General features: G+C 39.4%; 1 protein-coding gene across 3 annotated transcripts in view; it reads right to left on the bottom strand.

Annotated features, from left to right (window-relative positions):
- The window catches only part of LOC134360234 (eyes absent homolog 1-like), a 284150-nt gene that overhangs the window by 107070 nt on the left and 152209 nt on the right, over positions 1–24871 (bottom strand). For all 3 annotated transcript variants that reach the window (XM_063074347.1, XM_063074328.1, XM_063074337.1), the window contains exons 7-8: positions 2989–3071; positions 1251–1431 (exon numbers count right to left, since the gene is read on the bottom strand). In XM_063074347.1, the coding sequence (XP_062930417.1) occupies positions 1251–1431; positions 2989–3071 (264 nt within the window). The remainder of the gene's footprint in view (positions 1–1250; positions 1432–2988; positions 3072–24871) is intronic.

Raw genomic sequence — 24871 nt, forward strand, 5'->3', positions numbered from 1 at the left:
CCACTCTCTAGCTAAAGAAGTACCTCCTCATCTCCATTCTAAATGGACGTCCCTCTATTCTGAAACTGTGCCCTCTGGTCCTAGGCTCCCTCACCATAGGAAACATCCTCTCCACATCCGCTCTATCTAGACCTTTCATTATTCAATAGGTTTCAATGAGATCCCACCCTCATTCTTCTAAATTTCAGTGAGTACAGGCCCAGAGCCATCAAACTCACCTCATATGATAAGCCTTTCATTCCCAGAGTTGTTCTTCTGAACCTCCCTGGTCCTCTCATTTGTTTGCTAGATGGTTCTGGTTGAGATATCCTCCATTGCACACTGCTCTCTACCCAACTAGTTCTCACACTTCAACTTAAATAATGTTATCCCTCCAAAAAATTGCTTATCATGATGTTAACAATCATAATACAAATCTGTGGTAAAACTATGCACTGCTGTGGGAAATCAGCCAACATAATCAAGGACCGGTCATTCTCTCATTTCCTTCTATCAGGCAGAAGATACAAAAATGTAAGGCCACATACCACCCAGCTCTAGGACAACTTCTATCCTGTTTATAAGGTTCTTGATCAGACCTCTAATACAATAAAGGCGGACTCTTGATCTGTCAATCTACCCCAAGGTGACCCTTTCATTTTATTTGTGTATCTGCGCTGCACCCCATCTACAAATGCACCAATGTATTCTGCATTTTGCTGTTGTGTTTTCCTTTTGTACTATCTTGTTGTACCTACGTATGTATCGAGTGATCTGTCTGGAACACGTACAAATAGAAGCTCTTCACTATATCTCAGTACAGGTGAAAATTATAAACCGATTACCAATATTATTGATACTATATCTTTTGATGATCTTCAGTTTCTAGCCTTCTGCAAGCTCTTTGCAGAGAATTAATTTAGTTCAATACTGTGTGTAGAGCTCAGAAATAGCAGAAAAGAACACTTACCACTGGAAAAATTGAAGATTTATAGGGTTGTAGAGTCATAGAAAAGTACTGCACGGAAGCAAGCTCTTCAGCCCATCTAGTTCATGCCAAAACCATCTGAACTGCCTATTCTCATCGACCTGCACCGGGACCATAGCCCTCCATACCCCTATCATCCATATACTTATCCAAACTTCGCTTCAACATTGAAATCGAGCTCACAAGCACCACTTGTGCTGGCAGTTTGTTCCACACTCTCACGACCCTCTGAGTGAAGAAGTTTCCCCTTATGTGCCCATTATATTTTATGTCCTATCCTTACCTGACATTGACTCTACACTTGTTTGATTGGTTATAGCGATTGGTGGTTCCGGGATTTGATAGGTCATTCCGGAAATGGCCGATGGACTGATGCTGTTTGCTGTTACATAAGGTGAACTGTATGGAGAGCTGTAATACTGTGGATATTGCCCTTGTGGGAAGCCTGGATATGTTGCATATTCCTAAAAAAACAGAAGCAACCAACAATCTTGTCAGTTTAATCAAATTAAATACAAGCATCAGCAACACTTTTCTGAGTAATTTGAACTGTGTTTCGAGCCCAATGCCACAAACTCTATCACAGATTATAAAAGTGATTTTCACATTTGTTCAGGTGGCAGAAATAAGCTGGAACAGAAGTTAAAATCCAAGCATCATCCCTGTTAAATGGGAGTTTCAAAAGTAAATGGGCTGGTACAAATTGATAGGATCCCTAAACCATTTTACAGGTATACTGACTAAAATGTCCAGTGTGGATGCATCACCCATTAAAATAGAATTATCACCTCAGGTGATATTTACCTCGGGTCCCAGATGAGACTGACAATTAATTGGCTGAAGTCTCAATTATTAACATGGTGGAACTGTGGAACCATGAAAGCAAAGATTATCTGAATGCGGAATCCCTCAGTAATTTGCTGAAGAACCTGTTGGTTTTTCCACTGTAGAAATAAGCTTATTGGGTGGGGATGGGGCTATTGGGAGGAAGACTGTCACATGATGAAATCTCCAACTAGGATTGGCTCTTATTCAAGAAGTGAACTTTCCACAGCCAAGACACAAAACCTCTACAGTATTTTAAAAGTAATTTGATTAACTGATCCATATAGATGATAAATACCACAGGTTTCACTCCTTATTACCATAGTCCTTTCTTTCGGAAAAAAAACTTTCTTTTGCTTGATGGAAGTGCCCTTGCTCACTTAATTTTTTTCTGTTCCCACTATAGTACTATCTATAAGTGCTGAAGAAAGCAGATTTCGCTGCAGAATTGGTTTAACATTTATTAACACTCCTCTATGATTATCTATGAGTAAAATACAGCTCTGAGAAAAAAAGAGGATATCTTTGTGTTGAAGCTCAGGTAGTCACAACCTGATTAAAATAGAAAATGGAATTATTGTTACATGGCGTAATGGCTTCCGGGCTTGGTTTGGGATTCTTTTTATGGTTTGCTTCTTTATATCTGTTCAGCTGCATCCAATAATTGACAAGAGGTGGCAATTGGGCAGTCTAACTATCGAAATCTCCTACTACCCTAGCCCAGAAGGTGGTCTTAAGTGTATCATTAAGAGGGCCACATTGGTTCTTTTCCACATCTGCCATTTCAGTACTTGAATAATTGACCTTGCCAGTCCTTTCTAAGGAACTATGTCTTTCTCAATGGTTTCTCAAAGTTCAGGTAGTTTTGGTTCAAAGTTCAAAGTAAATTTATTATCAAAGTATGTATATGTCACCGTATACAATCTTGAAATTCATTTCCTTGTGGGCATACTCTGTAAATCCATAATGGAATAATAACAATAGAATCAATGAAACTCTGCACCAACTTGGGTGTTCAACCAATGTGCAAAAAAACAACAAACTGTGCAAATGTAAAAAGAAAGAAATAATGATAATAAATAAACAAGCAAAAAACATGGATTGTATTCTTTATAGCTAAGACAGCACAGTTGTTACAAAGCTGGTTTCTGAGAGACATCTCAGATATCTATTGAATTGAGTAATATCAGTAATACCTGTTGTGCACTGTTAAAGCCTGTTGAGCTGGTGATTGTATTGTTTCCCTGATAAATCCCTGATGTTGCTGTCAGACCATTACCTGTGAAAGAAGAACACACTCATTATATTCAATTCACAAAGATAAGGTGTGTGTGTAGAGATAAACAGAAGAGATTCTGGAGATGCTGAAAATCTTGAGCAACACAAACAAAATGTTGGAGGAGCTCAAAAGGTCAGGCAGTATCTATGGAGGAGAATCAACAGCCAATGTTTCATGCTGAGACCCTTCATCAGGACTGATGAGAAGAGGTATGGTCAAGAAAACTTTGAGAGTCAATGGGTTTGTAGAAGATGTCAATAGATAAACTGTTTCTGGTGATGGAAACAAAGAGATCGAAAAGGGGAGAGTCATATCAGAGATGGACCAAGTAAATTTGAGGGTAGGGTTGAAGTTCGAAGCAAATTTAATGAAATTGACAAGCTCAGCATGGGTGCAGAAAGCAACACCCAACAGTCATTAATGTAGCAGAGAAAAAGATGGTGAGTGTATTGGTGTAGCTTGGAACATGGACTGTTCTACATAGCTGATGAAAAGGTAGGCATAGCTGGGGCCATACATCTTTGATTTGGAGAAAGTGGGAAGAGCAGAAAGAGAAATTGTTGAGAGTGAGAACCAGTTCTGCCAGATGGAGGAGGTGATCTGGTTAGGTCTGTTGCCCAGAAAGAAGCAGAGAACTTCAAAGGCTTTCCTGATGGGGGATGGAAATGCACAGAGACTAGATATCCATAATAAAAATAGGGCGATATGGGCAAGGGAACTGAAAGGGTGGAGCTTAGTGATGATGGCACTAAACGATGACTCCTTTGCTTGCATCTTTGGAAACAACTTTATTTCTATCTTTGACAATCTCTTTTTTCCCTTTCAAGGTTCTTTTGAAGACCCTGATCTGGTGTTACATTCTGACTTTGGTTCTTTGAGGGAATGGGACCCACTCTCTAGGCCTCACGACTGGCTGCTTTTCGATATGCCAAGGACACAGCCTGGAAGGCTAGCATGCCTTCAGGGTGCCGGATTTTGGTGGCTCTGAAGGCGGGCGGATTCAACGCTGGTGCCGCCGATTAACGCATTGAGGGAGAACAAGGAAGATCAGAAGCACTGGGTTTGCTGTTGGCTGTGTGCCCAGATGCAACAGACTTTTAACACCATAAATCAGCGAGTTATTTTGTTATGTCTCCCCTCTCACTGTGAAACAGGGACATCTCTTTTTCCCTTATTAGGGAGAGAAAGTGCCTGTAGTATGTCAAATACCGGGTGAACGAGTAGTCTTTGGGGTACTGCAAGTCTGTGTCTTTATTGATGCTTTGCTGCATGCTTGAGTGCTCGGTGGGGGGTGCTGATGCTTTTTTGCTGGTGGGGGAGGGGTGATCGTTGCCTTGCTGCTGCTTGTGTATGGGTGGGGGAGCTGGGGAGGATGTTTGCAAAGAAAAAGAATTTCAGGATATATATTGTATACATTTCTCTGACATTAAATGTACCTATTGAAGGTGATTGAAGTGATCTTCTCATCCCTTCTCAAGTCCTAGTAAATGCAATTAATAAAGATAATTACTTGATGGTCAACAGACGTGATGAGCCAACTAATTTTTCATTAATTCCCCTCCCCGCTCTTTTGCAGTTCTTCCTTTCTGGTTACGCTCTCACCCCTTCTTTTCTCACCTGCCCATTGCCTCTCTCCACTTTCCCTTTCTTTCATGGTCCACTGCCCTCTCCTATTAGCTTCTCTCTTCTTCAGCCCTTTACCTCTTCCACCTATCACCTTACGGCAGGGTTTCCCACCGTGGGGCTCACAGACCGCTCGGTTACTGGTAGGGGTCCATGGCATAAAAAAGGTTGGGAACCCCAACCTTACAGTTTCTTACTTCATTCCCCCTTGCTACTTTCTTATTCTGGCTTTTGCATCCTCCCTTTCCAGTTCCGATGAAGGGTCTCAGCCCAAAACGTGAACTGCTTAGTCCACTCCGTAGATGCTGCCTGACTTGCTGAGTTCCTCTCGCACTTTATATATGCTGCACATGTGCACATTCAACTTTCTCATATTATTCCGATGTCTTCAGTTATAACCTTTTTTAGGTCATCTGATATAACTGATTTTAACAACTGCAGGGTTTCATGAAGATAACTGCAATGAAAATTAAGAGAAGCAAAACAAAAAATAAAGACGTAATCATAGAAAGGGAGATTCATGGATACAGTGATAGGTGAATAGGCTTGCACACTGATAGATTTTAGATTGGGCAGATCTGTAAACTAACAAGAGAAAAGGTTTATAGATTGACATGGGGCAGATTTATGGACTGGCAGGTGAATTACATTAAACAAACAGATGGTAAGCCCTCTAAATTATGTGGAAGGTTAATGGATAGGCTACAGTATGTAATGAAGAGTATGTGGTTTTAAACTCAAACAAGGTTACAGGTGGACAGAATGAACGCTGCCAGGATACATTTACAAATGGACAGAAGTAAAATTGACATATTAAGATCTTAGTATATTAATAGTCATTTAAAAGGTTTGCGATGTCATGCTGCCAAATATTACACAATAATTTTTGTTCGCAAAAACTAATAATTTTCACCAACTATTAAAAAAGTTCAAAGTTCAATGTAAATTTTACTTTGAAAAAAGTTCAGAGTAAGTCATATTTCTTTGCTGATAACAGATAAACAAACATACATAGCTTTTTGTATCAGGATCTTAAGTTTTGAGATATAGATTTGAATGCCAATACAAAGTACAGGTACTATCATATGCAAAGGCAAAGTTGTTTACAGAAGTTCAGTGTTCAAAGTAAATTTTATCATCAAAGTTGCCATATACAATCCTGAGATCCATTTTCCTGTGGACATACTCAGCAAATCTATAGAATAGTAACTATAACAGGATCAATGAAAGATCAACCAGAGTGCAGAAGACAATGAACTGTGCAAATGCAAATATAAATAAATAGCAATAAATAATGAGAAATTGAGATAATGAGATAAAGGGTCCTTAAAGTGAGATCATTGGTTGTGGAACAGTTCAATGATGGGACAGCGAGTACAGTTATCCCCTTTTATTCAAAAGCCTGATGGTTGAGTGGCAGTGCTTTTGAAAACAAAACTGGTCATTCGCTAATTTTATTCCCGTAATTATAGATGGGAGACAGTGGCTTATTTAGTAACAGTTAGAGATATGGATTAATAATTAAGATATAAACTGGCATTTATGTGGTATAAAACAGAAAGACAACCTTGGAAATAGTTTATTGTCAAGCCAAGGAACCTGGGAAATAGTTTATCATTAACCCAGGGCATTCATGGTGCCCCTGATCACTCTCCAGATTAAAGTTTAAGAACATAAGCACTGAGTAACATTAGGGTAACAATGAAGTCAGGTTCACTGGCTCCTGACGTTGGATGGTCTGACAATACTCACTGCCAAGACTTGCTTGAGGTCCAAAGTCAGATGCATCCTTTGAAATGAGCCAGGAGTCACAGCATTTGTGAAAAGTTAACTCAATCTTCCTGCTATTTTTCTCAAGATGGCCTGCTCTGATCTTAAGACTATGTACACTAGTTCTGGATTTTCCCCACAAAAGGAAATAGTTTCTCTATTTCTTGTGCATTACCCTTTAGTCATTTTATATAACCCGATTAGATCAGCCCTCAACTTTCTAAAATAAAGAATATTTAACTTCTTTTGAGAATATATCTTGCTTGTGATATCTTGTCCAGAACTAAAATCAGTACTAATAAGATTTGACTGAAATTTTGCACAGCTAAAACATTCCTTCCTCAGTTTTGAATTCCAATGGCCTTGAAAGTAGACCATAGGACCATAAGACAATATGATATAGGAGCAGAATTAGGCCATTTGGCCCATTGCATCTACACCGCCACTTCATCACAGCTCATCCAATTTTCCTCTCAGCCCCAATCTCCTGCCTTCTCCCCGTATCCCTTCATGTACTGACCAATCAAGAATCTATCAAATCTCTGACTTAAAAGTACATAAAGACGTGGCCTCCACAACTGCTTGTGGCAAAGAATTCACAGATTTACCAGTCTGGCTAAAGAAATTCCTCCTCATCTCCGTTCTAAAAGGATGCCCTCTATTCTGAGTCTGTGTCCTCTGGTCTTAGACTCTCTCACCACAGGAAACATTCTTTCCACATCCACTCTATCAAGGCCTTTCACCCTTTGATAGGTTTCAATGAGGTCACCCTTCATTTTCTGAATTCTAGTGAATACAGGCCAAGAGCTATCAAACGCTCCTCAAATGACAAGACATTCAATCCTGGAAGCATTTTTGTGAACCTCTTTTGAACCCTCTCCAGTTTCACACATCCTTTCTAAGGTAAGGGGTGCAAACCTGTTCACAATACTCCAAGTGAGGCCTCACCAATGCTTTATAAAGTCTCAACATCAAATCCTTGCTTTTATATTCTAGTCCTCTTGAAATGAATGCTAACATTGCATTTGCCTTCCTTACCATAGACTCAATCTGCAAATTAACCTTTGGGAAATCCTGCACAAGGACTACAAGAAATAAAGACCTATATTGCATTGTTTTTTCCTCACTTAATATTTGTTTCAAATAATGGGCACAAATGTGTTGATAAACTTATATATAGACAGGCAAGATAGTGCTAAGTATGGACTCAACTTCAATACACTTTTATGTGGGCAAATTTGCAACTGGATGGGATACAGAAATATTTTCATGTTCATACCGCAAATGAGTGCAAATATGAAGAAAGCATGACAGCGCCTCTACTTCCTTAGAAGTCTGTGGAGAATCGCCATGACAGCTAAAACTTGGACAAACTTCTATAGATGTGTAGTGAAGAGTATAATGATTGGCTGCATTACAGTATGGTATGGGAACACCAATGCCTTTGAACAGAAAGTCCTACAAAAGGAAATGGATTTGGCTTAGTACATCACAGCTAAAGCCTTCCCAACTATTGAGCATATCTATATGAAATGCTGTCATAGGAAAGCAGCAACTATCATCAAAGAACCCCACCAGCCAGGTCATGGTCTCTTCTCACTGTTGCCATCAGGTAGTAGGTAAAAAAGTCTCAGGATTCACACCAATAGGTTCAAGAACAGTTACTACCACTCAGCTATCAGGCTCTTGAGTAAAAGGGGATAATTACACTCACTTGCCCCATCATTGAGATGTTCCTACAATCATTGGTTTCACTTTAAGGACTCTTTATCTCATTATCTCATGTTCTTGTCATTTATTGCTATTTACATACTTACATTTGCACAGTTTGTTGTTGTCTGCACTCTGGTCGATCTTTCATTGACCCTATTATCGCTACCATTCTATAGATTTATGGAGTACGCCCACAGGAAAATGAATCTCAGGGTTGTATACGATGACATATATATACTTCGATAATAACATTTACTTTACTTTTTAACTTTGAATAGAGATAGATCCTGGTGGAAATACAAAGATTGGTTAAAAATTAATACATTTAATTGGCGATGGGAATACAGATACTGTAGATGTATGGACATATGCATCAATTGTCAGATTGTGAATGAGCAGATTTTACATTTTGTTAGACTTACAAATGGACAGATGGGAAAACATATTATTTATACATTAGTAACTGGATGGATTTACTAATCCAGAATTCAATTGCTGGACAGGTGGTGAGAATTATTGATTAACCGATGTAGATTGACAGATGGAAAGATTTACTGAATAACAGATGGCTAGATTTAACAACAGGCTTGCTTCAAGATGAATATGTTTATAGATTGATATTGATGGATATTAGTACAACAAAATGATAGATAATTGTAGGTAAATGTCATTACTGCAAAAAAAAAAATTGGAAAATGAACTGTCTGCACCTGAATGAAAGAAAAATAAACAGGGAAAGGTACAGATAAGTAGAAAGATGAGAGTTTTAATAATTATATTCATATAAGTATGGAAATATTGACACATACACTAATTGGTTCAATTATGGATTTACAGATGAGTACAGGTTGATAGGCTCACTAGTTATCAAATGTTTAATCCATTGTAATATATAAGTAAACACCTGGGATCATTAATTAGCACTAAAAGAGATTAACAGCTATCTATTTGCAAAAAGATAGATTAATGAAAGTAGTCATTATTTGGCGATATACTCATTCAGAACAGGGACCAATCTTCTGATGGAATCCACATAGTTGCACTGGCTGTTTTCCCATTACTGGGTTGTTCCCCAGTAGATGCTGCAGTATAGCCTCTATTTAGCAGAGAGCTAGCATGGGACAACTCAAAGTTCAAAGCTTGAAGCTCAAATGCCGCTCTGTTGGTGAACATCTCATGGTGTCTGATGGGATAGTTTCCACAGATTTCCCAGGTTTCAGACCAGAGAATCCCACTCAGACATCTTACTTCTTCTCACTTGCCTATCATTTCTCTGAGTCCTCTCCTCCTTTCCTGTCTTCTATGGTCCACTTTCCTCTCCAATCAGATTCCTTCTTCTTCACCCTTTGACCTTTCCCACCCACCTGGCTTCACCCATCACCTTCCAGCTAGCCTCCTTCCCCGCCCTCTACCTTTTTATTCTAGCAGATTCCCCTTTCCTTTTCAGTCCTGAAGAAGGGTCTCAGCCCAAATGATGACTGTTTATTCATTTCCGTAGATGCTGCCTGACCTGCTGAGTACTTCTGGCATTTTGTGTGTGTTGCAGAGAATTCAGTAACTTAACCCACATTGCATTGAACTGGCTGACTGACAGGAACAGCAAAATCAGCTGGTGTGAGAAAGTTGAGTAAAACCTTTTAACAAGTGAGAATTAATATTCTGCACTGTTTTTTAAAGTTTCTGTTGGTATGTGCGTGTGTGTATCTGTGTGTCTTTACAGAATACATACAGAAAGCTGCCAGAAGAAGACCATCAAAATCATGAAGGGTCCCACTCACCGTGCTCATGGACTGTTTGTCCCACTTCCATCAGAGAAGAGGCTATGCAGCATCCATCGCAGGGGTACCACACTCAAAACCAGTTATTTCACCCAAGAGGTCAAGCTGATCAACACCTTCACCCATTAACCCACCGAACCACACCACCCCACCACCACTACTTTATCACTTCTTGTCAGAGTCACCTTATATATAGATACACCTGTACCTAGCATCATTTTCTATACGTACAATCAGTCTATGTGTAGAAGCTAATCTTATGTATTTATATTTTTTGTGGTTTTTATTGTGCTCTTTATACTTTTTCTGTTTTTTTATGCTGCAGTAGATCTGGAGTAACACCATTTCATTCTCCTTTACATGTGTTCTGATGAATGACCATAAACAATCTTAAATCATAAATATTTAGAGTCTTTTTACTTTTAAAAATGTATTGAATTTAAAATGCATCCTTGACAGCCAGTGAACCTGGGGGAAGATCTTCACCAGCTGTTCAAGCTGTTGTGTGAGTGCAGCCAACATCTATCATTAAGAATAACCATGTGATTCAGCTAGGATTTAGGTTCCCAGTGCACCCAAGAACCTGCTTAAAACATTAAACATAAACGAATATGATGACATACTTTAGTCTGGGGAGTGATTATTTAAGTAATTACCATAAATAACCCATTTCAAAAGGATTAGTAGTAATTAAGGAATACAGGCAGGATGAGCTGCCTTAACGATTATCATCCAGTAGCACTCACATCTACAGCAATGAAGTGCTTTGAGAGGTTTGTAATGGCCAGAATAAACTCCTGTCTAAGCAAAGGCCTGGACCCACTGCAATTACCCTATCGCCACAATAGGTCAACAGAGGATGCAATCTCATTGGCTCTACACACTTTGGATCACCTAGACAATACTACTACTTACATCAGGCTGCTGTCTATTAACTATAGCTCAGCTTTCAAAACAATCATTCCTACAGTTCTGATCCAAAGGCTCCAAAATCTGGTCTTCTGTATCACCATTTGCAAATGGATACTCCATGTCCTCTCTAGAAGACTACAGTCTGTGCGGATTGGAAATAACATTTTCACCTTGCTGATTATCAATTCCGGCGCACCTCAAGGATGTGTGCTTAGCCCACTGCTCTACTCTCTCTACACCCTTGACTGTGTGGCTAGGCAAAGCCCAAGTGCCGTCTATGAACTTACTGATGAAATTATTGTGGCAGAATTTCAGATGGTAGAGAAAGCATACAGGAGCAAGATAGATCTGCTGGATGAGTGGTGTCGCAGCAACAATCTTGCACTCAACACCAGTAAAACCAAAGAATTCATTGTGGACTTCAGAAAGGGTATGACGAGGGAACCCACACCAGTCCTCATGGAGGGATCAGAAGTGGAAAGTGTGAGCAATTTCAAGCTCCTGGGTGTTAATATCTCTGAGAATTTATCCTGGGCACAACATATCATTGCAGTTACAAAGAAGGCACTACAGGGGCTATATTTCATTATTTCATATCCCTTTTGCCTATCACCTGTCCAGCTCTTGGCTCCATCCCTCCCCCTCCTGTCTTCTCCTATCATTTTGGATCTCCCCCTCCCCCTCCCACTTTCAAATCTCTTACTAGCTCTTCTTTCAGTTAGTCCTGACGAAGGGTCTCGGCCCAAAATGTCAACTGTACCTCTTCTTAGAGATGCTGCCTGGCCTGCTGCATTCACCAGCAACTTTGATGTGTGTTGCTTGAATTTCCAGCATCTGCAGATTTCCTCGTGTTTGCTATATTTCATTACTAGTTTGAGGAGATTTGGTACGTCATTAAAGACACTCTCAAGGCTCTATAGGTGTGCTGTGGAGAGCATTCTAACTGGCTGCAGAACTGTCTGGTATGGGGAGGTGGGGTGGGGGAGGGGTGCTACTGCACAGGATAGAAAAAGCTGCAGAAAGTTGTAAACTCAGGCAGTTCCATTATGGGAACTAGCCTCTGCAACATTCAGGACATCTTCAAGGAGCGATGCCTCGGAAAGATGACATCCATCATTAAGAACCCCCACCATCCAGGACATGCCCTCTTCTCATTGCTACCATCGGGAAGGAGGTACAGGAGCCTGAATGCACACACTCAAAGTTTCAGCAATAGCTTCTTTCCCGCTGTGTTAGATTTCTCAATGGACATTGAACCCATGAACACCACCTCACTATTTTTTTTGAAGGATCTCAGCAGGCCAGGCAACATTTATGGAAAAGAGTACACAGTTGATGTTTCAGGCTGAGACCCTTCATCAGGACAGGAGGAAAAAGGATGAGGAGTCAGAGTTAGACGGTGGGGGAATGGGAGGAAGAAACACATTATTCTAATTTTCTTGAGGCCACCTTTGAATGTTCTGTGCTATTCTAAAAATCTGCCTTTATTTCTACTTTGTTTAATATATTTTATTTAAATAATCAACATTTTCAAAGATCACGGCTTAGAGAGGTGACTGAGATAAACAGTTTGTGGGAGGTGGATTAATTTCAGTAGAAATGCTTTCATTAACTTTACACGTTTCAACCTTAACTGTATGCATTAAAAACAACTCCCTCATTTTCTGGTCTTTAATAACTTCTGCAAGATAATTCCTCCAATTATGTAATTAACATTCACAGTTTAAATTAAAACATTTTAAATTAATAAACAACAGATATCAAAAGAGGGGAAATCATGATCACACACCTCAGAATCAGGTTTAATATCACTGGCATATGTTATGATATTTGTTGTTATGCAACAAAAACGTAGTGAAATCACAAACGAGAGAAAATAGGATTACACTTTTTGTTTCATTTCCGGTCTTTACAGCCTTGATTCAGATAACATTGATGGATTATATATATTATGTTTCAATTAATATTTGAATATCATGAGCTGAAATTCCACTTTATATAAAGATTATGAGAATCAGAATCAGAATGGGGTGGACAGTAGTGCAGTGGTTAGCGCAACACTTTACAGTACAGGTGGCCTGGGTTCAATTCCTGCTGCTGCCTCTGAGGAGTTTGTACACGACCGTGTGGTTTCCTCCGAGATGTCCGGTTTCCTCCCAGAGTCCAAAGACATACTGGTTAGTAGGTTAATTGGCCATTGTAAGTTGTCCTGTGAGTAAGCTATGGTTAAATTGGGGGACCCCAAACACAAGAAAATCTGCAGATGCTGGAAATCTGTGTTGTTTTAAATTGGGGGATTGCTGGGTGGCATGGTTGGAAGTGTTAGAAGGGCCCGTTCCTTGCCATATCTCAATAAATAAATAAATTAGATTTAACATCATCAGCACATGTCGTGAAATTTGCTGTCTTTGCAGCAGCAGTTCAACGCAATACATAATTGAAAAAAACATGAATTACAGTAAGTATATATACTACATAGTTAAATTAATAAGTAGTGCCAAAATAGAAATAAAAACTGTAGTGAGGTAGTGTTCATGGGTTCAATGTCCATTCAGAAACTGGATGGCAAAGAGGAGAAACATGATATTCTGTACCATTATCAAGCCACTAAGAAAAGAGTTCTTGATGATAAGGAAAATTAGAGAACTGTCATTTTTAACTTAGAAATGAATATCAGTCCTTAAATAGTTCCAATTACATGGGTGGGAATGGCCCTATTGCTGACCTGTGGTTGGACTGACCAAACAGCAGCACTGAAATGACTGGAGAACTAGATTGTTTCAATCAGCTATTTGAAATCACAAGGTGCTAAGCACGTCTGTGGAGAAGGAGAAATAAATGACAGAAACAAACACACAAGTGCCAAAAATCTAAAGCAGTTGTAAATAACCCTCCAATTTAATGAAAACTGTTGCTTATTCTGACTGATTCTATTCTCAACTGTTGAGTAGAAGTATCAACACTAATAATCGAGTCTCTTACTAATAAACATCATCCTACAGTTCTTGGTTACTGGTATTTCTGCTCTCGACAACATAGCACAGAATTAACCAGAATCAAAATCAGGTTTAATATCACTGGCATACGTTGTGAAACTTGTTGTTATACAGCAGCAATACATCGCAATACATAATAAAAACTGTAATTTACCATATATATAGTTAAATTAAAAAAGAGAAAAAGTAGTGAGATAGCGCTCATGGGTTCAATGTCCATTCAGAAATCTGATGGCAGAGGGGAAGTAGTAGTCCTGGATGTTGGGGAAACTAGGGCCCATGATGGAACTTTTTGCAGCTTATTTCAATCCCGTGCTGTGGCCCGCCCATACAAGATGATGATATAGCCCATTAGAATGCTCTCTATGGTACATCTGTAGAAAGTTGTGAGTGTCTTTGGTGACATAGCAAATCTCATCAAACTTCTAATGAAATAGATCTGATGAGCTTCCATTACAGGGGAGGAAATGGAATGTTAATTCTCAGTAGGACTGCTCACTTGAATAATAGGCAGATGGTGCTGTCATTAGCTTTGCTCTTTATAGAATAAACTATTTTGCTGCTTCATTCTGTACCTGTCTTCTTCACACAGCAGGACGATGAAGAATTCCATCCATCATTTGTCTTGAGTTATGATGCTTATTTTAATGAAATTCTCTTAAATGAATTTTAAATGGTTGGAGGGGACAGCTGTAAAACCTTCAGTAACTGGGTCATCCCTGCAAATAAAACCTTTGAAAAACCAGTGCCCTAACAAGACACCTCAGTAGCACGTGGCCCTAAAGCCCCTTTGCCAAAAAACAGGAAGCACGGGCTTTACTTTTGTATAAACTCTTCTTCCTTCAGGCCCCAGTAGACCTGTTTTGTCTGAACTATCACATGCAAAATACCTAATTCTTTTCTTCTGAATGGAGGGCAGAGGAAAGAAGGTAGCGTTATTGCTGTAAGGCAAAATCTTAATAACTGATACCAAAACAAAAAAGCCCTTGTATCTTTGAGCTGGGAAACAAAGCAGGCTGGATTTTTTTTTACTCTTAACAATGTCACTTCATATAGATCCATCATTCTTTATTAAGTCTGTCAATGAGAGGACACAGCTTTAGGCAACCAACACTAAAAAAGAACTTGAATGTTAAAAGTTTATTACCTGTACTCTAGCAATATGATACCCTGCTTTACTCACACTACCTCAAAATGACGCCCTTCTTAATTCTGTGGGAGTTGAAGATAATTCCATTGCTCAGGAATGTGAATATCACAATAAGAATAAAACTAATAACTGCCCGAGATTATAACTTAACGGACTGAACTACAAGATACATTCCAGGACATGTTCAGAACTAAGCCCATTGAATAAATGGGACATTGTATATTGTTGGGAGTGTCCTCCATTCAAGAGAATGTCATAACTCACTCATGCGCTGGAAGCTCGTGATTTACACGTCTTTTCATGTGGCAAGGGTTTATATGTAAAGTATTAATCATTTTTACAGAGATTCCTTTGGTCTTCTCACATCATAGGCTATCATTGAATTGTAGCAGGGGGACAAATAACTGTTTATAAGGACCCTAAGCAATGGCGGCAGATCATTGTGTGAGCAGCTGGTGTGCATCATTAGTCCTGGTTATGTGACCACTGACGACAGGCAGACAGTCTCCGAGGAGCATTGACAATGGTTGGCGTCAGCTGTTTTGTAAAGACACTACCCAAATGAAACAATGGCAAACCACTTCTCTAGAAAAATTTGCCATGAGCAATCATGGTCATGGACTACATTCACCTACATCATACGACACAGCATATAATGATGGTGAAGATCAAACAATACCACTGCACAATAATCTGCTCAATATGAAAACAACCAACTATGATAATGGTTTTCCTTTGTTTTGTATTGTTTCTGCGTCTCCATTTACCCTTACTCACCTATTGTACCTTGTCTCCCTTCCACCATGGGTGAAAACATGGATGGATTTCATGGTGAACTATAGTGTTGGCTATGGAGATACAATTTATAGTACAGGAATGCAACTGACAAGAACGTCTACTGCTTACAGAAACAGGATGTAGATCTGGCGTTTTTAATTTTTTAAACATAAGTAAAGAGCAACTCAAACTATTTCAGTTTTCTTCCTGGTGAACTGGTTCCAAAGAGTTTGATTTGCCTTAGGTAAAACCCAGTCAATCAATGCTCCCTTGCTATAATGCTTATTTCATGGCCCTCAAGTGACTTATCAAAGGCTTGTCCAGTTAAAAACATACAAGGACATTAATCCAGCACTGAGGGGCAGGAAGCAGTAGGAAATGAAGCAATTGGGTTGATTTTGATGTCAAGTTTCATGTCAAGATTTACATGTATATGGGTTGCTTAAAGTAACAAATAGTCTACTTCATATCCAAGTAAAAATTGTGAGCAGTTATTATAGGTAGCCAAAGGTTTTCTTAACAAGATATTAATAAAGACTTCCATATCACCATGTCTTCCATAAATTCAGAATGTCCCAAAACACAGAATTGTTTGAAATTACTCAATAAATGTAGGAAACATAGTGGCCACTTAGGGTTCATTAGGCACCCATAAAAAAACACTGAAATTAATGATCAGCATCGCCTGTTTCAGCTTTGACTGAGGAGATCGTGGCCTAGACATTTATAGGCATCTGTTAGTCTCATGAGACCATGGATTTCCAAGGTTTCCAAAGTTTCCAAGGCCCAGGCCTAGGCAAGGTTGTATGGAAAACGAGCAGTTGCCTATGCTGCAAGTCTCCCCTCTCCACGCCACCGATGTTGTCCAAGGGAAGGGCATTAGGACCCATACAGCTTGGCACCGGTGTCGTCGCAGAGCAATGTGTGGTTAAGTGCCTTGCTCAAGGACACAACACGCTGTCTCAGCCAAGGCTCGAACTAGCAACCTTCTGATCACTAGACAAATGCCTTAACCAAATGGCCACGTGCCAACATTGGCGCCCAGACATTGGTGGTGTCCTTTTCTGTTATTTGAATGGTATCATGGAATATTTGTCATACCCGGACTGCAGTGACCTCATCTGCACTAAGTCCAGATGAAAGTACCGTGGAGAGCATTCTAACTGGCTGCTTCACTATCTGGAATGGGGTTTGGGGGGGGGAGGAGTGCCCTCCACAGGGTTGAAGTAAGCTGCAGAAAGTTGTAAACACAGTCAGCTCCATTATGGGAACTAGCCTCCCCAGCTCCCCAGGACATCTTCAAGGAGCAATGCCTCAAAAAGACGGCATCCATCATTAAGCACCCCCATCACCCAGGACACGCCTTTCCTTCTTGCTACCCTCAGGAAGGAGGTACAGGAGCCTGAAGGCACACACTCAACGATTCAGGATCAGCTTCTTCCCCTCTGCCATCAGATTTCTGAATGGACATTGAACCCACGAACACTACCTCACTACTTTTATTTTCTCTTTTTCCACTACTTACTTAATTTAAATTTTTAAATATATTTATTAATTTACAGTTTTATTGCTATGTATTGCAATGTCCTGCTGCCGCATAACATCAAATTTCACAACATATGCCGGTAATATTAAACCTGATTCTGAAGGGTTTTGACCCAAACTGTCAAGGGTCCACTCTCTCCACAGATGCTGCTTGACCTAATAAGTTCCTTCAGCATTTTATGTGTTTCTCCAGATTCCAAAATCTTCAGTCTCCTGTGTCCTCTAATCCTGTACTAAACCCAATTTATTCTCCCCATATTTGTATCAACGTCCTCCAGTTTCCACCACTCACCTCCATCCAAGGGGACAATTTACAGTGGCCAATTTTTCAGCCAGCTCACATGTATTTGGGGTGTGAAAGGAAACAGGCACTTGGGGGAACCCACATGATTACAATGAGAGCATGCAAACTACATAGGGACTGTACTGGAGCTCAGGATTGAACCCAGGTGTTGTAGCTATTAGATAACAGCTCCATTAACTATCCCACCATAAACAAGTAGAGAGGGTCTCAGTTTTCGAAACTCAGGTGAAATGTGTTATTTTTGATAGTGCATTACATTCTCTACAGAGCAATGAAATATCGGCCTCAATTAGCCCTCGGAAGTAGATAAACTCACACTATTCTGAATCAGCAACAAGAAAACTGTCATTGTTAAGGCAAATCTGTAGAAAGGTGAAACAGGAAGCGAGTTTCTGTTTGTGGTCCCAGATGGTGTAAATTTGGCCAGAATGGTATAATGAAGGTGCAACAGTCAATTTATTGTATGAAGGTGGAGAAACTTGACAGGGAAGTGGAGCTGGAGGACCTTGTACTGAAAACAAAGAATAATGGTGTTCGGTGCTCGGTGTTGGAGAGCTGGTCGGAGGCTCGAAGTTTTCAGACGGACTTGGAGTCGGACTGTGGTCGGGTGCTTCCAGGGTGCTGCATCGGCAAGTTTGCGGCGCTGGAAGCTCATGGAAGGAAGAGTTTTCTTTGTTCAACCATCTGCGTGAGATGATGGGACTTTCGAGAGACTTTGAGACTTTTTTTTACTGTGCCCATGGTCCGTTCTTCTATCAAATTACGATAATGCGTGCACTGTTGTAACTATATGTTATAATTATGTGTTTTTTGTCAGTTTTTTAATCTTGGTTTGTCTTGTGTTTCTGTGATATCATTCTGGAGGAACAAATTGTATCATTTCTGAATGTATGCATTACTAAATGACAATAAAGGAGGACTGCGTGTCCTCATAATCTAATATAGGGAAGGATTTGGAGATTTCATTTCAAAAGCTATCAAATGGGGAGCCAACAGCAGTGAATAAGGTTAGGGTACATAGCTGGCAAAGAACTTATCAGAGAAAAGACATGGCTTTCGAATTCTAGTTAAGTTTAAGCCTAGGGAATGGATGAAAAGAACACTGGCACGATGTTGAATTAAGGTACTAATGTATGGATGAGTATTTCACAAGTGAAGGCAAAATGGACTGGTCAAGGATGTTTTACATGTGACATTGCTAATATTTGAGATGGTTTAATTGGGGCAACCTGCGGATAATGAACACTGAGCTGAACTGAAATACACCTTTTGATTTTGTGTTTCATATTCTGTGTTTTGCATTTTGTTTTGTTGCCATTTGTGCAATAGTTTTTGCATGGTGGAGGGGGTGATGTTTTTCTTGGAAGGGGTTGCTGCCATGGTTCTTTGTTTTGTGGCTGTCTGTGGAAGACGAATTTCAGGGTTGTATGCTGCATGCATAATTAGATAATAAATGTACTTTGAATTGAATTTAAGTTCAACGCTGTGAGAGGCAAACATCAAGTCTATGCAATTCCACAGCAGCCTTGGCTTACTGAGTGGATTACTGTTAAATTTCCCACCGCTCGCTCTGGCAATAAAATGAGAAAGGTCTATTAGTTTTCGTTAGAGTTATGACTGACCAAAGATATTTGCACGGTACCTACAAATCAAACAATAAATTATCAACAACTAAATGCCTGCTCAGGCAATGATAGGTAATTAAAAGTGGAAGTAAATATTAGTAATCCACCTATTATTATATACATGAAATGACTTGGCAAAGGGGAAAAGCTAATACCTTCATTATGCATTCTCCACTTTTCAACTGAATACACTTGAAAAGTAACTCAAGGGCCACTTCAGCAGTTATTTCCAATTCATCTAGATAAATTGTTGGGCTTTCACCATCACCATCATTCTGTAACACTAAACATGCTACTGGGCCATAAAGCAATATTGAACACATGACTTCAATGGAATAAATTTCTTAAGTATAATACAACACGTCAGTGGAAATAACCAGCGGATGAATACTTAGAGTTGACAATTATATTATCTGGCATATAGAATAGGATTGTGAGCAGTTCTGGGCCTTTATCTAAGAAAGGATGTGCTGACATCAGAGAAGGTCGAGAGGAGGCTCATGAGAATGATCCTAGGAATGAAAGGGTAAATGTACGAAGAGTGTTGGATGGCTCTGGGCCTATACTCATTGGAGTTTAAAAGAATGAAGGGGGTTCTCATTGAAATCTCTCTCATACTTAAAGGCCTAGATAGAGTGGATGTGCAAAGGATGCTTCTTATATCAATAGGGAGTCTAGGATCAGAAAAGAAGGACATCCATTCAGAACAGTGATGAGGAGGAATTTCTTTAGCTAGAGGGTGGTAAATCTGTGGAATTCATTGCCAAAAATGGCTCTGGAGGCCAAGTCATTAGGTACATTAAAGTGGAATTCTTGATTAGTAAGGGTGTCAAAGGGGAGAAGGCAGGGCTGAGAGGGATAATGAATCAGCCATGATGAAATGGTGGAACAGACTCGATGGGCTGAATGGCCTAATTTGCTCCTGTGTCTTATGGTCTTATATTTATCACTGTCAGTGTGCTGCTAATAGAAATAACCTATGTATAGAATGAACTGAGTGTTTTGCTTCCAGCCTTTTCTAGCAGTACTGAAATTAATTCAGCCTTATATCCAAGAGAAAGTCATTAAATCCCTTTCCTGCTGCTTACTTCAAGGGAGTTTTAAAAAAAAACTGGAAATACACAGGTCTATTTTGTCTCTCTTTTAAGTAGTTTGCCATGAGATGAAATATCTAAAAGGAAACTTGGTAAGAGCCCAATTCAAACACATTTAAAATTATAAAATCTGATACAGTGTAAAGCTTTGTCTAGCCCATAATTTCAGTAGCTGCTCATCATCCTAATACTCATAAACAAACCACTTGTGTTGGCAATCCATTTGTTTCATAATATGCACAATATCATTGATTATCACCAGCAAATAGCTGGCGGTCATTCCCTTGCCATCTTAAGGGAGTATTTAAAGTTTTGTGGAATTGTCCTGTTGTGTAATTAATATTCAGACTGTGGCCTGGTGCATTACTGACATTATTAAAGGCTCTTCTCATTAAAGGTCTGAATTAAGCAAAGAGTATAGAGAAACTTTCTTTTTTCTAATTGAATTCCTTTTCTATTCTCAAACCTTTTATATATGAAAGTGTATTTCTCGCATTTTACTCCAACTACAACTCCATTAGACTTACTCTCCAGATATCTGACTAGGAGAGGCAGTTAATTCTATTGGTCAGTGAATGATGGTCCAAAGAGGAATAAAAATAGATAATATATGTTCTGTTTGTATTTTCACTGAAATTTGCACTATAAATTTACGCTATGTGGATGTTACCTCCAAGAAAACCACAACCTAGTTGTACAGTTTGGAGGCTTGCGTGCGTCGACGACCCAGAGAGCTATTTTGGCTGGAGTCAGGGCTTTATGCTTTGGCTCTTTGTACGGTCACCCATGCCAAACAGGTTAAAAGGTGGAGATCAGACTAAGAGTGCTACACCAGTCCTTCACATTCGAGGTTTCAGCTCAGGGCTGGCAACCCTGACTGGTAAAACAAAATTGTTACGGAAACAGCAATGAAGAATCCTTCTACTTCTGAGTATGACGGTATTCCTGAGTTTCCGCGTGGGACTTGCATGACTGCCAGTAGTGAAAACTGAGAGGAAGCTATTGACACGATGAAGGAAGATCACTGCCAGCGATGGAGGACCTTCGTTGCTGCTCTAACACCAGCAGCGTAATAGGCAGTAAGGATGTGGATGTTAACAAATAAACCCCATCATTCCTTAACACAAGAGATTCGAACATCAGTCTTTACCTCTGTTACCAACATAGAATTCAAACTGTTTCAAATAAACAGGCTAACTTCTCAGTTAAAATACTTGGCAACAGTATAGTATAAACATCTATGATCAATACTTGCATGGTATAATTAGAAGATCTTTATGCACACATACAGAATATTGTTTTTATTACAGTAAGACATTCAACCAACGTAGTTCAAGAATATATTTCATAATTGTGGTTTACAATTTAATTTAGAAGATATGCTCTTTATCATCTCTGAAGCAACTTTTTAAAAAGTGCAATGATAGAAAGCCAAATTGTACTTGTTGTGGTTTATTGCCCAATTTGGATAACCTGGTTTTCATTTCCCACATTTGTATTTTAACACTGTAGCCTATAGCTTCATAGGAACAGGCACATTTTCACGCTTATATTGAAACAGTAAAGGTGATTATTTCTGCTATATTTACAGTCGACCCATGTTTGTTTGAACACTTTGGAACCTGATGGGGTGATTTTCTGCAGTGATTTTTTACCCTGCTGTTTAAAGTGAGGGGTTTGACCTCTGCTGAAGGAAGCAGCTGCTCTCGTGCTGTGTTCACCACCATGGCAGTCTCAGAGACTGTGCCAAATGAGAACCATGTGTAGAGTGAGAGGCCAAGAGGACACAGGAGTTTATGGTGGCTTTGCTTTTAAATTATATATGGCAGAAGTTTAGCTGTTGCAATAAGTTATAAAGGGACTTCTGAAGTATTTGGAGATTGGATGCATGGGGAGAAGGTTGTGTACTTATGTGAACTTTTCTTCTTGGAAAAAAAGAGCAATCTCCTTTTTGTTAAGATCAAAGTTCAAGCTTGTAGAGTTCCCAAAGTCTCCATAAAAGACAGGATTTAAAACAAGCCTGCTGAGAGAAATTGATAGATCCCATGAGAAAGACTAGTCTTCGCCTCCTTAGGATGGACCTGTACTTAGATTTTCATGAAGGGTTAATATGCTTTTATGTCTCTTTACAAGGTATAACAGGACAGAAATTCATTGCTGGCCACGAATAATAAAGGCGTGCTGGAACACTGAATCTGGAGATGCATTTATGTCCAATATCTCTAGAGGTAAAGGGCTGGCTCTTAATCAGGGGACAAGAGTTTAGATTTCAGCTATAACTTAATTGCCTACAAATCAGAGAGGTGCTGTCATTATGAGAGATTATGAGAGATGAAATTGAGGTGGAAGAAGTGAGATTATTCATGAAGAATAACCATAATGGTCAAACATTAGCTTTGACTCAGTTGTTCAAGCAGAATGCAAAGGAACAAAAACAGGCAATCAAACTGTCCTTCCAAAGATGATAGAGTCTCTAATATCCAAGACAAAGTAAATTTCAGTTTTACTGATTCTGTTTAACTTACCTCAGGAGAAAAAAATAGAATAATTATTTATTTTCAGTTCATTACTTGTTTTAGTGATCAGTGAGCAAAGACCAACATACGTCAAGAGAAATCCGGTCAACTTGACAAATCACAAACATAAGAAAGTCTGCAGATGCTGGAAATCCAGAGCAACACATACAAAATGCTGGAGGAACTCAGCAGGTCAGGCAACATCTATGTAAAAGAGTAAACAGTCGACATTTTGGACTGAGGCCCTTCTTCAGGACTGAGAAGGAAAGGGGAAGATCTCCTATCAGGTTCTTTCTTCTCCAGCCCTTGACCTTTCCCAGTTGCCTGGCTTCATCAATCACCTCCCAGCTAGCCCCTTTCCCCTCCCCCCACCTTTTTATTCTGGCATCTTCTCTCTTCTTTCTCAGACCTGATGAAGGGTTTTGGCTCGAAATGTTGACTGTTTATTCTTTTCCATAGGTGCTGCCTGGTCTGCTGAGTTCCTCCAACATTTTGTGCATGAAGGTGAAAAATGATTATTTCCATAAACTATTGCATTTATAATGAGAAATCTCCACTACGTGTCTGTGTATTGAAAAGGATAAAACTGTTTTAATGTTGCCAGTTCAATTTTAAAATTCAAGATTGTTTAACGTTATTTCCAATACACAAGTGTAAAGGAGGACAAAATAATTGTTAGTCTGGATCCGATGCAGCACGAGAAAACAATAAGATAAAGAACACAATAATAACAAAAAAACACATATAATTACAAATACATAAGAAAGCTTACTTATATACATAGACTGACTGTATATCCATAAAGTGATGCTAGGCACATGAGTGACTGTGAAATGATAAAGTAGTGATGGTTGGTTTTCTAATGGCAATGGAGAAAAAAAAGGCAGGATGAAAAGCTGGAGTATGGTTTTAAAGAATATTGAATCTTCTACAGAACCAAAAATGCAGTGAATATGATATTTGAACCTTTGGGTGTGTCGTACTACCCACGTCTTGGAAATAATGCAGCATGGAGGTGATTGGATTTAGAGTCACGGTGATGACCTGTGTAATGCATCCTTTCCCATGCCTAAAGCCTAATTCTTTCAAAAATGTTCAATTAGGGTGTGCAGCCATTATTGATGTAAGGAATGACATACAGATCCTGAGCTATCTCCCTGGTGGCAATGAGACGAAGTTTCAAACCTATTCTGTCTTAACTTTACGTTTAAAATTCCAATTCCGATCCGTTGTACATTCTGAGCAGAAACTGCCTCATGTGTAAGAAGTGTTCTGTGTGGTTTCATGATTTAGAATGTAGACCATAGAATATTACAGCACAGTACGGGCTCTTTGGCCCACAGTGTTGTGCCAACCTTTTAATCTACTCCAAGATCAATCTAACTCATCCCTCCCATATAGCCTCCATTTTTCTTTCATTCATGTGCCGACCAAACAGTCTCTTAAAAGTCCCTAATGTATCTACCTCTATCACCACCCACGGCATTATGTTCCACATACTTACCATTCTTTGTGTAAAAAGCCTACCACAGACATACCCCTATACTTTTCTTCAATCACCTTAAAATTATGCCCTCTTGTATTAGCCATTGCCACCCTGGGGAAAAAAGTGCTGGCTGTCTACTGTATCTATGCCTCTTATCACCTTTTACACTTCTATCAAATCAGCATTCATCCTCTTTCACTCCACAGAGAAAAGCTCTATCTTGCTCAGCCTTTCTGCATAAAACACGATCTTTAATCCTTGCAGCATCTTGGTGAATCTCCTCTGACCCCTCTCACTTCCAACCAAAACAGAGCACAACACTCCAAGTGTAGTCTAACCAGAATTTTATAGAACTGCAACATTACTTCTTGACTTTTGACCTCAATCCCCCCATCTAATGAAGACCAACAGATCATATGCCTTCTTATGGGTCCTAGAAGTTAATCTTGACTTTGTGAGACAGTGTAAAACAAGAAATGGTGAAACAACAATGATTTACATTTTCCTAGCT

The sequence above is a fragment of the Mobula hypostoma genome, chromosome 2 (assembly GCF_963921235.1).
Source record: "Mobula hypostoma chromosome 2, sMobHyp1.1, whole genome shotgun sequence".
Lineage (NCBI taxonomy): Eukaryota > Metazoa > Chordata > Chondrichthyes > Myliobatiformes > Myliobatidae > Mobula > Mobula hypostoma.